General features: G+C 38.8%; 1 protein-coding gene across 5 annotated transcripts in view; it reads right to left on the bottom strand.

The window, feature by feature from the left end:
- The window catches only part of NRP1 (neuropilin 1), a 182,763-nt gene that overhangs the window by 37,609 nt on the left and 127,502 nt on the right, over positions 1 to 17,652 (bottom strand). For all 5 annotated transcript variants that reach the window (XM_027841559.1, XM_027841555.1, XM_027841557.1 and 2 more), the window contains exons 8-9: positions 14,757 to 14,901; positions 4,651 to 4,982 (exon numbers count right to left, since the gene is read on the bottom strand). In XM_027841559.1, the coding sequence (XP_027697360.1) occupies positions 4,651 to 4,982; positions 14,757 to 14,901 (477 nt within the window). The remainder of the gene's footprint in view (positions 1 to 4,650; positions 4,983 to 14,756; positions 14,902 to 17,652) is intronic.

The raw sequence follows: 17,652 nt of genomic DNA, 5'->3' as shown, positions 1-17,652 counted from the left end.
ACAGAACTGAGAAACTCCCTGGTTTTTAACTCTCACTGTTATTAGGGTCTAATTAATTTGTTGTCAGTAAGGCATTAATTATCACAAAGATTATACTATTACATAGAAATGCTTTGTATACATTAACATAACTCCAAAGATCCTGGGAACAAAGCATGTGTGGAGACGTCCATATCTACAGAATTCCAGACAGACTCTTCTCTTAATAATGGTTTAAATAGAAGCATGAAACAATGAAAACTGAACTACTAAGATATTGGTGCTGAATACAGATGAAGAGTAGAACATAAGAGGCATATGGAATCAGGATGAATCTCTGCACTTGGTGACATGGGTCTATCTGGCATTGGATTTTAAGTATGCCCTTTGAGCCAAGGGATTGATCCTTTTTTTTTTTCTTTGAAGGGGAGCCCTTCTATCTGTTAAGAAAATCTAGTTATTCTAAGGACTGTGACTTCCTGCACACATGATCATGCTTGCTGGGATTGAAATCCCTGAGAAACCACCAGCTTTATTTCAAGAACTCACAACCTCTTTTCTTCCTAACTCTTGGGCTGCTATAAGTGACATTCCAGGCAGTCCCCCCATATTTGCATAGAAAAAACTAAGGGTATTTCATTGTCCTTGTAAAAATTTAAATGAGAGGCTCCTAAACAGGAAAATTTACTGGATTTCTTTTGCCTGCTAGAAGTTTCTTTTGGTTGGGGGACATTTTAAGCATTACTGTGATAGGTGCTATATAAACAACTTAAATGTTTTTATATTTCAGGTTATTATAGGAAAATGACGTTGTCAAGCTCATGTTTAAGAAAAACAACAGATCTTAAAATGATTTTTGTTGTTGATGTTGTTAAAGATGAAAACTGTGAGTAGCCTTCCTGATGAATCCTCCTCTCAATTTGCTGTGTAGGCTGATAGCTTCAGACTTGATTACAAATGCCTGGATGAGATAACAAAGGGCCAAGAAGCATATGATGCATCGTATAAAAAGCATATGGTGATTTGTTTTTTTCTCTCTCTCTTCTAGAACTGTGGTGTTGAAGAACGTGTCAAAACAACACACACTTTATTCAGAGAGCAGCTATGTGAAGCTGTTGATTTACACCATATTCACACTTCCCAATGAAGTCACAACTCACAGGGCCATGAATAATGATTGGTTTTAAGCTATTTCCTGATGTTTATTTATTTAAAAACATTTTTGGGTGAAAATTAAAAATAAGAGCTAATAACTGACATTTATAAGTGCTTTGAAGTTTCCTAAGTGCTTTCTAAGCTTTGTCTTGATCTAGTCTCACGTAAATTCTTTGCTTGGCTATATGATCTGATATTAAAAACGTGATTTATAAAAAAACCAAAAACAAACAAAACAAAAAACTTAAGTGCTATGAGTATGATTGTCCCATTTTAGGGAACTGAGACTCCAAGAGGTTAAATGGACCTTTTAAGGTCATAGCTTTAGAGTTGAAAGGGCCTTCTGAGGTCATCTAGTCTGGCTTCCTTCTTATAGAGATGAAGAACTCAAAGAAGTGACTTGTACAAGGTCACACAAGTGGTAACAGCAGAACTGATATCTAAAACCAAGTTCTCTGACTTATCTAAGGTCACACCTCTAGCAAGTGTGCCAAGCAGGAACCGAACAGAGATTTTGCTCACTCCAAGTCTAGAAATTTATCTGTTATGTCATACTTTTGGGGAAAGGATGGGTATGAAAACAAGAGAGAGAATTAAGGAGGGAGAGGGAGAAGGAGAGGAGAGAGAGAGAGAGAGAGAGAGAGAGAGAGAGAGAGAGAGAGAGAGAACAAGAAAGGAAAGAAGGGAAGGGAAAGAAAAGGGAGAGGTGGGGAGAGACAGAGAGAGGGAGAAATATAGGGAGGAGGAGAGGCAGAGGAAGAAGGAGAAGAAACTGAGAGAGAGAGAAAGAGAGAAGGGAGAGAAAGAGAGAAAAATAGAAAGGAGATAGAGAGACAGAGAGAGGAGACGGAGAGAAAGAGAGAGAGACAGAGAGAGAGACAAAGAGAGAATAACAAAGACATTTTACAAATGAAGGATTTTTGAGGTGGGAGCAAGAGAATTTTAGAAAGTATAAACCCTGCGTAGATGGCCTGATGTATTAACTAGTCCCACATGGGAGACACAGCTTGTCTCCACAGAGCCAACACATCTGGAATGAGTGGGAGTTGCAAGCATTGCAGAGTTTATGTTTCCTGCCTCCAGCAACTTTGGCCTGCCTCACTTTATCAAACCATATTCCCACACTCATTCAGAGTTGGTGTGATGATAATGTTCCCTACAATGATCCATGATCTCTCTTTCTCTAGAGAATAGGTCATAGGCGAAGCTCGAGATAGATACTGGGGCGGGAGAAGGTTGCTGTGGGGAGGATTGAGGACCTTCTCGATTTCAAGGGACGAGATATAGCTCGCTCACTCTTGTGTTGATTTAAGAGGGGTACTACATGGAAAGAATACCACTGTATGTAATCATTCAACTGGTCTTATAAACTCAATTCTTGATTATTTGGGTGAGAATTATCTGCTTTGTGGATTGACTGTGGAAAAATAAATCTTTCTGGAAGGAAGAAGAGGCAGCAGTGTGTGTGATGGAAAGAGTCCTCTATGTCTTCAATTATTTAAAACCTTATTCTGAGAGGGGCCCATTGGCTTCACCTGACTGCCAAAGGGATCGGGGACACAATTGGGAGTCAGAAGATTTAAGTTCTGGTCCTATCTCTGTCACTAATAATTTGTGTGAACCTGGGTAAGTAACTTGAGTGCTCTGGATCTCAGTTTTCTCATGTGTAAAATGAAAGGGTCAATTTTGGTTATCTTTAAAGTCCCTAGTACCTTTTACCCCATAATTGTTTATTCCCCACCCATGCTTCTGTCCTTTAGTGCTTTCTTTAATTGTTAATAAGTTTAGGATAAGTGGTTTGTCACCCTTTTTTTTTTTTTTTTTTGTCATGGACCTCTTTGGCAGTCTGAGAAAAGTTATGGTCCCCTACTCAGAAGAATGTTTTTTTTTTAAATACTTAAAATAGGTTATAAAGGATTATAAAAGAAACCAATTATATTGAAATATAGTAATATTCATTAAAGAAACACAAGTTTGTAGGATCCCTCCACCCCTGTCCATTTTAAAAACGCTTGGTTTAGGAGATACAGACCAATTTGAATACCAGCTGAAAGCAACTTAATTGTACAGGCCCATTTATTTTTAAAATCACACAACACAGTGAAATGAATTCTGGATTACACGTAAATGTTTAATAACTGTGAAAAACATGTTCTCATGACACATTTTTAAATTTAATCTGCAACATTCACATTGTCTACACCATTCTCTTAAATCTAGCCAATATACAAAACAATAAGTCATGCCAATTTCTGAAGCGAAAATGCTCAAATAGAAAATTTAACAATTGGCTTTCAGAAGCTGTTTAGAGCTGGCTCCAGCATTTGTCTGACTATAAATCCTTTCTATTACAGTTTCGGAGAAACGATGCATCGTATTGAATCGAGGGACTTAGGTTGGACTCCCATCTATACCTTTTATGGGCTGTGTGACCACAGGCATATCACTTAACCTCTATCCAGTCTCAACTTCTCCATCTGTAAAAATAGGATACTGATACTTACATTACTTACCTTATAGAGTCCTTGTGAGTAGAGTGCTTTGTAAACCATAGGCTGATAACAGCTTAAAGCTGCACTAAGACTTTTGGGACTCCCTGTATTTACTCTGTATCTGGTCCTTTCCTGTTTCTATGGGGGAAGCTAGGTGGTGCAATGGATAGAACTCTGGCCTTGGAGTCAGGAGGACCTGAGTTCAAATCCAGCCTCAGACACTTGACACTTACTAGCTGTGTGACCCTGGGCAAGTCACTTAACCCCAATTATCTCACAAAAAAAAAGAAAAGAAAAAAAAAAGAAAAGCATTCCTGTTTCTATGTACATATTATCTCCCTTACTCTTTGAGGGCAGGGAGAGTTTTCAATTTTCCTTTGCATCGCTAGCATTTAGCGTTGTGCTTGGTACATGGTATGCACTTAATAAATGCTTATTGATGGATTGTTGCCATCATCATCATAGACAAAAAAAAAAAAATGGAAACTTCCTATATTTTAAGAGTTTCCATACCAAGCAAGTTAATTTATATCAGGGATCCTCTAGGAGGCGATGACAATGATGAGCATTTATATGGGACTTTAAGATTTAAAAGTTTTTTATTCTTACAACCACCCTAGGAGGTAAGTGCTATTATTATCTTCATTTTACAGATGAGAAAATGGAGAAGTGAAGTGACTTGCTCAGGGTCACACGGCCAGTAAGTGTCTGAGGTCAAATTTGAACTCAAGTCTTTCTGACTCCAGGTCCAACATCATGAAGCTTACCCGGCCAACTGTCAAGCTAGCTTTTACTGCCATGTTCCCTGGCAGCGAGGTGGCGCTAGAGTGCACAGAGTTCTGGGCCTAGAGTCAGGAAGAGTTCTATCTGTTTCATAAGCATTTTATATCCACTATAGATGCACATGTCATCTCACCCATTGCGTTAGAAGCCTAGACGCTAGCACGGTGCCTGGCTCCTAGCAGGTAGCTGATAAATGCTTGTTGATTGAACAGGGCATTATGCCAACCCCCAGCCCTCTCACCTTGGTCTTCCGTTTGCTGTCATCCATAATCATTTTCCAATCGGAGCCGTTGTTACTATATCCGATCTTGAATTTTTTCATGAACACCTTGTTATCTCGGTGTTTCCCTCCCTGAATGATGATGCCCTTCACAATCTTCTCCTCACCCAGATCTATCTGGAGCCACTCATTTGTGTAGGAGTGAGGGGCAGATGGCAGTGCCCAACCCGAGCGGCTGGTGACAAGGCGGGTGTTTTCAGGCATCCAGTTTCTGTCTCCTTGATTTGAGGCTGTGATTTGTGAGTCTGAAATGAGTCCAGACACCATCCCCAACATTCCGGAGCAAGGATAATCTGTGGAATAAAAGGGAATAATTAGGCAATGTCAAATGATTTTCTGTGTAACTCCGCCATCTGAAGAAACCTAGGGCATTAGCAGAAACCTCTCCTGTTACCCCTTCCACATCGCTGGGGTTAGGAGTGTGGCACCCTCACCCGTGATCTGGAAAATCCACATGAAATTTTTTGGCCCTCCTGTCACTCCAGAGAGGAAACCTGAATTTTTTCTTTTTCTTTTATGGGGTGTTTACAGTACTACATATACATGTATTTTATGCATTTCTGAGTTTCTAAACTTTTTCTGTATTGCCTCCTGGCCTTCCCATGTCATCTTGCAGCTTCCACAAAACTCCCCCCCAAATTCCCACTGAATTTCTTATGCTGACCGGCGATATATCAAAACCACAATGAGGAAAGTCACGACGTGCAAGGGATAAGGGTAGAATGTTTTGCCTCAAATTGAAAACTAAAGTTTCTCACAAAGAACAAACTCCAACATTCCTTTCCCCTTTCATTCTTTCTTATTTACACACAAAGGCCTAAGGCACAAAATGGCAGTTTGTGCCCAGTTTGTCCAATAGCTTGTATTTTCTCTTAAACACCAGATCTCAAAGTATGGTTTGGGGATTCCTAGGCATCTGCATGGGTGATCAGGGCTGTTGGCCCAAATCAGTACTTTAGTTACAGTGTTTAAAAGAGAAATAGTGTAAAGGAGAGATAGTTAGCCTTGGAATCGAGAAGACCTTGGGTTCAAGTTTTTCCTCTGATATATACTGAGTGACCATGAACAAGTCACACTCTCTCCTGGCCCCAGGCAATTCTCATAGGCTATCAATTAATCAATTATTTATTAGATACCTCCTGTATATCAAGCTGGGACAGCCGGGAGGTGCCGTAGTGCATAGCTTACCAGGCCTGGAGTTAGGAAGACTCGTCTTCCTGAGTTCAAATCTGTCCTCAGGCACTTATAGCTGTGTGACCTTGGGCAAGTCACTTTACCCTGTTTGCCTCAGTTTTCTCATCTGTAAAATGAGCTGGAGGAAGAAATGGCAAACCATTCTAGTATCTTTGCCAAGAAAACTCCAAATGGGGTCACAAAGAGTCAGACACAACTGAAATGGCTGGGATGTCAGACACTGTGCTAAGGCCTGAGAAAAGAAAGAAGGCAAAAAACTGTCCTTGCTCTCAAGGACTTCATGGTCTAATGAAAATCATTTTGTACAAACAAGATCTATAGCAGATAAATTGGAGATAATCAATAGAGAGAAGGCAGTAGTATTAAGGAGGTTGAGGAAAGGCTTCTCATAGAAGATGGAATTTTAGTTGGTTCTTGAAGGAAGCCAGGGAAGCTGGGAGGCAGAGATAAGGAGGCCGAGTTTTGGAGGCAGGAGTACAGTGGGTGAACATGCCACGAGTCTAGAGATGGAGTATCTTGTGTGAGCGACAGTGAGGAGGTCCTAGGTGAGGAATGCCTTGCTGATCTGGACCAATGGAGGAAACTGATACACCAGGAATCCTCTCATTTCAAAGAGCACAAAGGACTAGACCCAAAAGGAAATGAGTGCAGTATCCCACTGTTGTTTCTTCCAAGATGATATGGCTCATTCACTCCCACGGTCACCATCCTTGTTCAATTTCTTATCACCTAACCCTTAGACAATTCTAATAATTTCCTAATTGGTTTCCCGGCTACCAGTCTTTTTCCTTTTCAAGCCTCTGCACAGATGCCAAAATAATCTGCCTAAAGTACTTGTTATTTCCTGGTTCCAAAAACTTCAGAGCCTCTCCCCCCCTCTGTTATTGAAAAGACCCCTCAATTTACAGTTAGCCATCCCTACTTTTCCAGTTTTTTTAATATACCTAATAATAAAAATTAACATTTATATTGTGTCTACAATGGGCCAGACACTGTGCTAAGCACTTTACAAATCTTATCTCACTTTATCCTCACTACAACCCTGGGAGGTAGGTGCTATTAATAACAATTGAGAAATCTGAGGCAAATAGAGATTAAATGACTTGCCCAGAGTCACAAGCTGTGACTTTTGTGTGAGATTGGATTTGAACTCCGGTCTTCCTAACTCCAGGCAGATCACTCTTTCCCCTGTCCCATTTTACTGCTCTCCTTCACATACTCTATAGTCCGTCCAAATCAACCCGTTACACGGTGTTGTTCATCCTTCATTTTTGAAGAGGCCAATGACATCAGGAGGGAGATGCCTTGACTTGCAAGTGAATTGGATTTAAGGGAAACAGAGCTCTGCTACTCAAACTCAGCAAGCTGCCTTCTGTCCCTATGTATTCATACAGGCCATCTCCCATGGCTGAAATGCATTTTCTTCCCATATTTTTCCCAAATTTTTATTTTCCATTAATATGCTACTTCTGTGGCACTATAAACCTGCTCTGATTATCTTATTCTCTCCTTTCTCAATTTATTTTCTATTTACTAATACATAAATTGTCTATATATTACCCTTATTATCCCTCTAATGGCATGTAAGCTTCTTAAGGGGAAGGATGTTTTGTTTTTGTCTCTATTATCTTAATGCAAAATCTCTATTCTAGTAAGCAGATGCTTAAGTGCTACTTGAATTGATTCTAGTAAAAAAAAGAATGCATAGCTGAAGTGATCTGTGGAGCACATGAATTCTGGTGGGGGAAGAGACGGGTGTCTGGATGGCTGATTCTAACTAGTTTGTTGTTGTTGTTCAGTCATTTTAGTCATGTCTGACTCTTGGTGACCCTATTTGGGGTTTTCTTGGCAAAAATACTGGAGTGGTTTGCCATTTCCTTCTCCAGCGCATTTCATGCATGAGGAAACTGAGGCAAACAGGATTAAGTGACCCTAGCCAAGTCATTCAATCCTGTTTGCCTCAGTTTCACAGAAGAAACAAATGAACAACCACAAAAATAAGGTATCTGCAAGCTTGGATAATCCTCTTGTCAATATGGCTCATACTTTATCTTCTCTGACACATTAGCTTCCCTTTTCAACTATCAAATTTATTTGAACTCAACAAACATTCCTGAAATACTTAACCATATTGCAAGGTACTGTGCTAGGCAAACAAATATGAAAGAAGATGCAGTCCCTGCCTTCAAGGATCTTCCACTCTAGAAGGAAGAGGGGATTTTATGAAGGTGATAAAGTGTGATCCAATTTCCATTCTTGGAATCAGATTCTGCTGGTCAATCAGGCTTGAAACCTTAGCATCATCTTTGGCTCCTAATTCCTCCTCCATTCCTTATATCTGTTTTGTCATCAAGTCTTGTCTTTTCTTCCTTCAAGTCTCAATTTCCCCATGAAACCTTTTCCAAAGACTCTAGCCCACACTGATCTTTCACTTCTCTACCTTCCATTTCACTTAGCACCATATTATACTGATTAGGATTTTTTTCTCAGATTGGTTTGTGTGTATATGAGTATTGCCTCCTTAGCTAGAATGTAAGCTCTGTAAGGGACTGTGTCTTTACAATTTCTTTGTGAATCTGTCGACACCTACTATAAGAGTGGATGAAGTAGATGCTTAATAAATATTGATTGATCCATTGACAATTCTCTCAAAATTAGATCTGCTATATGATCTTTTTTGGTCAAGTCTCTACCTGGAAAAGGTAATAAGTGACTTTCTGCATCTATAAAATAGGGAAAACAGTACTTACCCTGCCTACCTCATAGAGTTGTTGAGATTACAAGAGTTTATAAAGCTTAAAGCACTATGCAAATATGAGTTATGATTTTTAAAAATAGAATCAATTCTTTTTATATAAATTTTAAATTGTTTTCTTAGAAATTATCAAGAAAACCAAAATTATGATCTTTTTTTTCTAAGTGAATTGCATGCATTCAAAATGCATTCTGACTAATCTCAGGTTACCAGACAGCCAAGAATTCTTAGATATTATCAGAATTAGTTACAATTAAATTCATTTACAACCAAAGACATGTCATTTCCTCAATTGAAACCTTATTTTAAGATTTAATTTTCTTTATAATTTAGTAATAAATATTTGTTCCTTCAGGGTAGGATTTGGAACCCCAAGACTTAAACCTGATGATGATTTAAATAAATAAATGCATACATAAGTAAATGAATGAATGAATAATAAATTGGCATACATCCATCACCAAATGAACATGAAACAGCAGTGTTAAAAATAGAAGTTACATTTTTGGCCAATGTGGTCACACCTGCTTGACTCAAAATCAGCCTTCTACAATGGCAATGTTTAACTAGTAATGGGGATCAGATGTTGCCATTTGGAGAAAAAAAAATGTAATTAACTTGAATGTTGTAAGGAGAGCAAAGCTTCAACCAGACACGTAGCTAATGGTGCAGAGCCTCCACTCAGACCACAGATCCATAGCCTACAGCCAAGCTGTTATCAATTTTGTTTGCATGTCTCCTTCCAATAATAACTAAGAGCACCCTGAAGATATTCCTTTAACCAAAAAAGTATTTGGCTCATTTTTATACTGTGACTGTGAGCAAATTTACATTTATAACTCAAGATGGGGCCCCAGATGAACATATACTTTGATAATTTGAGGAATCATCCCACAAAACAATGACTCCCAATTCAAATTCATCTTGTAAAGTATACAAATAATCATTAGGATTAACATCATAACTTATCACTTGGCTCTGTCCCCACCCCAACTCTGTGAGAGAGGCAGTGTAGACATTCTTTCATCTAAGAGATGAAGAAACTGAAAACGAGAGAGGTCGCAGGATCTTATGTTAAGAGTTGGAAGATGTACTGGACATCCTTGAATTTTATGGATTTGGAAGCGGAGACTCAGAGAGACTGTGATCCCTTCATTCACAATCATGTAGCCAGTATGGATTGAAGCTGAGACTTGAATCCAGAATTTCTGATGATTCCAAGACATAGAAAGACAGGCGGATAAGAAGGGATAGCTCCATGACATTTTAAATTCTTTTCCATTCAAAACAGTAAACTTTCTGGTTTTTTTTTTTTTTTTGGTTCAGACCTGTGATTTCATTGATATAGGAAATTCCCCATGACAAAATACCAATGAAGATCTGGAACTGTCAGTTAAGCAATTTATGTTTTTAGAGAATTGCTGGGGAGAACAGAGATTAAATTGATTTGCCCAGGGTTAACAGCTATTTTGAATCAGAGACAGAATTTAACCCTGGTCTTTCAGTCAGAGGCTGGCTCTCTATATACAGTATGCCATTGTGCCCCTTTCTCTAGCTCTGTCTCTGTCTCTCTGTCTGTCTCTGTCTCTCCCCCAGAATTGTTAGGGGATAAGTGTTCTTATTAATAAAGTATTTTGGTAAATAGAGAATAAAAAGATTGTAACCTGTTCAACTGGATAACATAATTTAATCTTTCTTTTATGATTCCAAAGATCCTTCAAGATATTGTGTTTGAGGGAAAGCATCAGTTATAACATAACCATGTGGATGTTTGAGAATTCTGGCTAATAGGAATTTTAGTAAAAAATTGCTAAAACTTTTGCTTTTTTATTTTTATAAAATTTTTTACTTTTTATTTTTTATCAATGTCTGATCATTATATCTGTGTATGCCCTATAAAACGGTTATTTCCTTTCAACATCATTCCCCAGAATTCTATGTTCTCCATAAATAAATAAGTAAATAAACAAATAATAAATTAGCAAGCATTTATAAAAGTATTTGCCAGGTGTGTGTGAAACAACAGTGTTAAAAATAGAAGTTACATTTTTGGCCATTGTGGTTGCACCTGCTTGACTTAAAACCAGACTTTACAATGGCAATGGTTAGCTGGTAATGGGGACCAGATGTTGCCATTTGGAGGACCTCCTACCCCCACCAGTAATTAACTGGAACAGGTGATTCTGCTTATAATAATATTTTATAAACTATCATCTACATAGAATGAGATGAATTGTTCCAGTGTTAGAGGTAGGAGTGTCCAGGATCCTTATCTGGGGGTTGAAGAAGCTGAGACTTGGAAAGGTAGAGTAACCAAACTATGGTCACACATATGGAATCTCTACATCTAGTCCACGTTCTTTCTTCTGTGCCAGACTCTCCCTCCTCTCCCTCCTTTCCTTCCTTCTGTCTCTTCTTCCTTCCTTCTCTTCTTTCTTTCTTCCTTCCTTTTTTCCTTCTTTCCTCTCTTCTTTCTTTTCCTCCCTACCCTTTTTTCCTTTCTCCCTCCTTCTTTTCTTCCTTTTTTCTCTTCCTCCATCCTTTTCTTTCTTCTTTCTCTCTCTCCCTCTTTTTCTTCCTTCTTTCCCTTCCTCCTTCCCTTCTACCCTCCCTCCCTTCTTCCTTCCATCCTTCCATTCCTCCTTCCTCCCTCATTCCCTTCCTCTCCTGTCTCTCTTCACTTTCAGAGTCCTTTGGCATTTATCAAATGGGACTGCCTCAAGGAGAAAAACAATCAGTGTGGTAAGAAAAAAAAAACACATCATTTTTCAAGCGCCTATACTGTAAGCAAGTATAATTTCCTTCTCAGGTCTTAACATGGTTATTTATTTCATGGAAAATAGCTGATTATTTTCTTTTCATTTATTCCACTGAATCTAACAATATCAATTTTCAAAATGTTGGTTTTAAAGAGTATATATATGTATATATATCTCAAAATAACAGGGCTGGAATTTATGGTAATGAAAAACAAATCCCTGAAAACATGCAGATAAAATGATAACAGTTTTTAAACTTTCCAAGTCTTCTGCCCTTAAAAAATGGATATGTTAGAGGAGGTGATATTTACAGTCCTCTCCTGTTCTGACATTTTCTATAGGGCCTGCACTTATTTGAGGTCAGAGATCCTAAATAAATTCTTCACAGAATCTGAATCTCCAGGCACCCAAAGTCCTGGTCAGGGATGGGACGTGGGGGGAGCTTCCTATGGCCCAGAGGTTGGAAAGCATAGGTTGCCTCATGTCTTGGCCCCTTCAGAAGAGGCTTCGAAGCTAGTCCCTCAGATTCTCTAGGAAGAGCAAGTTACCTAGACCAAGGGTGGGAAACCTGAGGCCTTGAGGCTACATGTGACCTTCTAGGTCCTCAAGTGAGGCCCTTTGAATCCAACTTGGATGCAGTCAAAGGGCCGCACTTGAGGACCTACAGGTTCATATGTGCGCCTTGAGACCACAGGTTCCCCCACCCCTGACTAGACTCATAGCCTCCATTGTCCCATCTCCCACTCATTTCTCAATCATTTACAATGTGGCTTCTGGACAGTGCCATTTTCTTTTTTAGGTCAGCTTTGTCAATCTGATGGATATGAGGTGGGAAATGAGGATGTGACACTGACCTCTCCTCCAAGGTTACCAATGATACCTTAACTGTTAAGTACAATATTTTTTGTTTTTGTTTTTTCCTTAGTTCTCTGGCAACTTAATCTTTCTACAGTTTTTGACACTGTTTAAAACCTCCCTTTCCCTTGGTTTCTGTGACACTGCTCTATTTCTTTTCCTACCCTCTCAACCACTCTTCCTTATTCTCTTTTGCTGGATCATCATTGATCTTCTGTCCTCTAATCAAGGACGTTCCCTAAGGTTCTGCCTTGAATTTTCTTTTGCTTTCTCTCTAGAATCTCGGCAATTCCTATAAGTTTAATGATCATCTTCCTACAAATGATGCCCAAATTTGTGTGTGTGTGTGTGTTCATGTACCACCCCAACCTTTCTCCTGAGCTTCAGTCATTAGCTGCTTACTGGACATCTTTATGTAGCCCTCTCAAACTCAGTATGTCCCAAACAAAACTTATTATCTTCCTGTCTGAACCCAACCATCCTTCATCTCTATTCCTGTTGGTGATACTACTATCCTAATAATCACTCAGTTTTGAAATATCAAATATCGTGGACTTGGAGTCAGGAAGACTTGACTTAAAATTCTCAGACACTTACTAGCTGTGTGACTCTGGACTAAGTCATTTCATCTCTGTCTGCCTCAGTTTCTTCATCTGTAAAATGGGGATAAAAAGAGCACCTACCTCCCCGGGTTGTTTTGAGGATCACATGAGGCAATATTTGTAAGGCACTTGGCAAATCTTAAAGCAGTAAATAAATGCTAGCTATTTCAGAGTTAACTTTGACTCTCTAATCCCACCTCGTAGCATTTCCCTTCCCAGCTTAGAACCACTAAGTTGCTAACTTTTGTCTCACATCCTTCTCTATCAGCATGTCCCACATCTTTCTCATTTTCTCTACTAACATGGCTATTTCTAAGCACGCCAGTCCTTCATCACCTCTTACTTGGAATGTTGTAATATTGTTTTTCATTGGTTTTCCTGATTCTAATCTCTTCCTTCTCCAATTCATCAGTTAAACCGTTGTAAAATTAACATTACTAAAACACATGTCTGATCATATCACTTTCCTACTCAAAAATCTCCATTGGTTTCCTGTTGCCCCCAGCATCAAATAGCCTGTCAGTTAAAGTCCTACACGGTCTGGCTCTCATCTACCTTTCTAAACATTTGTCATAGTCCTCTGGTGTGTTGGTCTCTGGTCTTTGATATATTACATCTCATCTCTCACCTCCAGGCCACTGTACAGACTGTGCCCCTCAACCTGGAATGTACTCCCACCTCTATCTACCTCTCAGAATGCCTGGCTTCTTTCAAAGCTTAAGTAAGGTGTCTCCTCCTACTTCAAGTTTTTTCCTTTGTCTTTCCAGTTCCTAAGTCCATCTCTTCCTCAAATTAGGTGGCATTTTTTGGTTTTATTTTTCCCTCAATAGAACATAGTTTCTTTGATATGTGACTTTTTGTGTCTTTGTGTCCTCATCACCTAATTCAGTGGCTTTCACATAGAAAGTACAGGGGCAGCTGGGTGTCGCAATGGTTAGAATACTGGAGGGCCTGGAATCAGGAAGACAGGAGTTCAGATCTGTGGTGTTTCAGGTGGCCTCAGATACTTACTAGCTGTGTGACCATGGGCAAGTCATTAACCTCTGTTTGCCTTAGTTTCCTCCTCTGTAAAATGAGGGTGATAATAATACCCACCTACCAGGATTGTTGTAAGGATCAAATATTTGTAAAGTGCTTAGCACAGTGCCTGGCACATAATGGACACTATATAAATGTTTATTCCCTTCCCTTCCTTTAGCCCCACCTAAAACATGTTTGTTGAAGTAAATTGAAAAAAAAAAGTATTCACTATTCATTAGATGGGGGTATATTAATTTGTTGATTTCTTTTAATATATTAACCATGAAATATTATTTATTTTCACGTGTGTAAATGAAATTTAATCTCTAAAAATCTCTGACTTAACAGACTTTGCAAAGCTAAACCATATAGGCAAAGTATTTAGAGTTGGAAGGGACCTGAAAGATCTAGTGTAATCCCCTAATTTTTCAGGTGAAGAAACTGAGGCCCAGAGAATTTAATTGTCTAGACCAGGGGTGGGGAATTTGTGGCCTCGAGGCCACATGTGGCCTTCTAGGTCCTCAAGTGTAACCCTTTGACTGAATGCAAACTTCACAGAACCAATCCCTTTAATAAAAGGATTTGTCCTGTAAAACTTGGACTCAGTCAAAAGGCCACACCCAAGGTCCTTGAAGGTCACATGTGTCCTGGAGACCTCAGGTTCCCCACCCTGGTCTAGACCAAGGTCACACAGTTAGTAGCAGAAGAGTTAACATAATATGATCTTCAAAAGAAACCATTTAAATAAATACATGATATGATATCTATAAATTAACATTTAACAACTGTATAGGATGTAAATATAAAATAAACGTAGACTTACTTTCTCCCCCAAATCCAAATTTCCCCAAATGGAAAACAACATTCAGCATTTTAGCTTACCTGTTATCTTGCAGCCATAAACCTCAAATCTCATCGATATACCAGTTTCCCAAGTTACTGGCTTGATTCGGACAAAACGTGTTATAAAGGGCTTGGGGAAAACCCCATACACAACATCTGTGGGGTTGGTGTTCCCCTGGAAGATCTATGTCAAGAAAGAGAAGGATTCTTTAAGCCCATTATATCTTTAAAGAAAAAGAAGATTTTTCAGAAAATCATTTACAATACCAGCATTTTTTCAGTAAAGAATGAGGCAGCTTCAATAACTTGCCATGTCTTGTCCACAAACCTCAGAAATAACCCATGTCTAACATGGTATATTATGCTAATCATCTATTTGCCTTTCTATGGGTCTGGAGGAAGCCAAGGCTAGAGAAAGACAAGCATTGTTGCAAAAATAACTTTTGGTAAAGGATGTATAACATTATTTATAAATGGTGAAACTATTTACCATAAGTGCCTGCAGAATGCTATAGGAATTCTCCATGGGAATTCATACTATTTTATTTTCCCAGAGATACAAAGAAGAGAAGCTTCCCATCTGTCTGTTAGTCATAGGTAAAGGCATCATGCTGTTTAGAATTTAATGGCGCTGCTAGCCTCATTTATTGTGCCAAGACAAACTGGCATCATAATGCATTGAACAGAGTGATAAATGTGGAGTCATAGGACCAACATCTCATACCATATATTACATGAAGCTCCAAATGGATATACAACCTACATATTAAAGGTCCAATCACAAAACAATTAGGAGAGAATGGAAAGAGGTATCTTGAACAGCGATGGCTAGGTGGAAAATTCTTAACTAAATAATAAATTCTTAACTGAGCAGGAAGATAGAATAGACAAATTTGCTTACAGAAAATTGAAAAGCTTTTGAATAAACAAAATCAGTACAACCGGAATGAGAAGAAAAGAAGCTAATCAGGAGAATCTTCATAGAAAATATCTCTGATAAAGCTCTGATTTTTAAGATAAATAGGGAATTGATACCGTTGTATAAGAACAAAAATCATTCCCAGTAGGTCAGCGGTTCAAAGAATACAAACAAGCAGTTTCCAAAAGAAGAAATTCTGGCTATCAGTAAATATATGAAAAAAAAATTTTCTGAATCACTGATAATAAGAGAAAGGCAAATTAAAGCAACTCTGAATTTTCATCTCACCTCCATAGATTGAAAAAGGTGAACATATTGAAAAAATATTGGAAGGGTAGTGGGAATGCAGGTATTCTAATGTACAGTTGTTGGAGCTGTGTACTAGTTCAATTATTCTGGAAAGCAGTCATATTTTTTAAAAAATCATTACACTGTACATATCCTTTGACTCAGGGGTACAAAAGTATTTATAGCAGCATTTTTTGAAATAGCAAAGAACTAGAAGGAAAATGGGTGCCCCAAAATTGGGGAATGACAGAAGAAATTATGACATAGGAATGTAATATGATATTATCATGTCTACTGTGTGCCTAGCCCTATGCCTCAATTCCCCCTGTTGTTTGTGCAGCTATAGCTGTGTCCCTGAGTAGTGGCACCATCACTCAGTGTAGGGATAGGGACCCCATCCCTCAGCCTTCTCCATACAGTGCAGGTAGACTGTGGTTTCCCAAGACCTTTCTCTTCCCTCCTAGGTCCAAGGGCATCAGGCTTGTGTTTTCATCAGGCTCATTTCCCTCCCTAGTCTCTTGGTTTTAGGGACTGGTGCATTAATTGAAGATAGTCAAAACTCGAAGAAGTATGTTATCCAGATCCTTCTCAGGAGACAATTTAATATAAAAATTTATTACAGCCCATGAGAGCTTTTCAGGTTCTGTCCTGCTTCTTAGACATCACTGAGAAGTTATCTATGAAAGAGCCTTTTTGTGTGACAAGGAGTTATGGATTGTCACAGCTTAAAAGATCTAAAAGGAGCATTAGTCATAATCTCTACATGTACAAGGGCAAACTATTTGCTCCAAGGAATCATAGCAGCATGAACTTAGGGCTGGAATGGATCCTAGAGGTTATCTAATCCAACCTTTTCATTTTAGAGATAAGGAAACAGAACCCCAGAGTGGCTAAGTCACTTGTTCTAAGTCACAAAGGTCAGAGGTGGCTGAGTCAGCATTTGAACCCAGGTATTCTGACTCCAAATCCAGTTCTCTTTCCATTGTATCAGAAACAAATCAGTCTATGAGAGGGTTGATGATAAGGGTCAGTCTGCACCTTCAATTAGTTTCAGGAAAATTTGGGCTCTTTAAAAAGGAACGGCCAAAACTTGGTTACGGCAATGGACCATACCCAACTCTACCTGAGGCTAATGGAGGAAGAGGAGGGCAGACAAGAGAGGGATTTTACCAGAGGTGTTGAAAAGGACAAAGGTAATGAAGAGGGATGTATGGAATAAGTACAGACTTGTTGTGTCTCAGCAACCTGCTTCATTAGAATCGCTATTCTGCTATCTCTGAAATCCTTTAGTTGGGCAACTCCACTAAAATGAACCTAGTACCATGAGAGCACCAATTCAAATATACCCAGTAAGCCAACTCTGTTTTATTTTGGAGTAGGAAGACACTCATTGAGGAACGGGAAGGAAGGAAATGAGAATTTTTAAAGCACTTACTATGTGCCAGGCACCGTACTAAGCTCTGGAATTACAAATACCAGTTAAAAGAAAGATAATTTAAAAAAATTGTCTTCAGACAAATGGCATAAAGTTTATGGAGAGAATTGTGTTTTAAAGACAAACCTGAGCTCAGTTACTCAGGCATGGTTCTCCTCACCCTCTATGGTTTTTGTCTTTTCGTTGTGTATCTTCTTCGTTAGCTACATCGTTTTTGTTTTGTGTTGCAATTTATAAAAAGGACTTTCTAAAGCGAGAATATTCCATTAAATCAGGAGATTCTGAACTGTTTT

The sequence above is a fragment of the Vombatus ursinus genome, unplaced genomic scaffold (genome assembly GCF_900497805.2).
Source record: "Vombatus ursinus unplaced genomic scaffold, bare-nosed wombat genome assembly UNPS02014861.1, whole genome shotgun sequence".
Lineage (NCBI taxonomy): Eukaryota > Metazoa > Chordata > Mammalia > Diprotodontia > Vombatidae > Vombatus > Vombatus ursinus.
The sequence above is the reverse complement of the archived record's forward strand: the minus strand, read 5'-3'. Positions and strand labels throughout refer to the sequence as shown.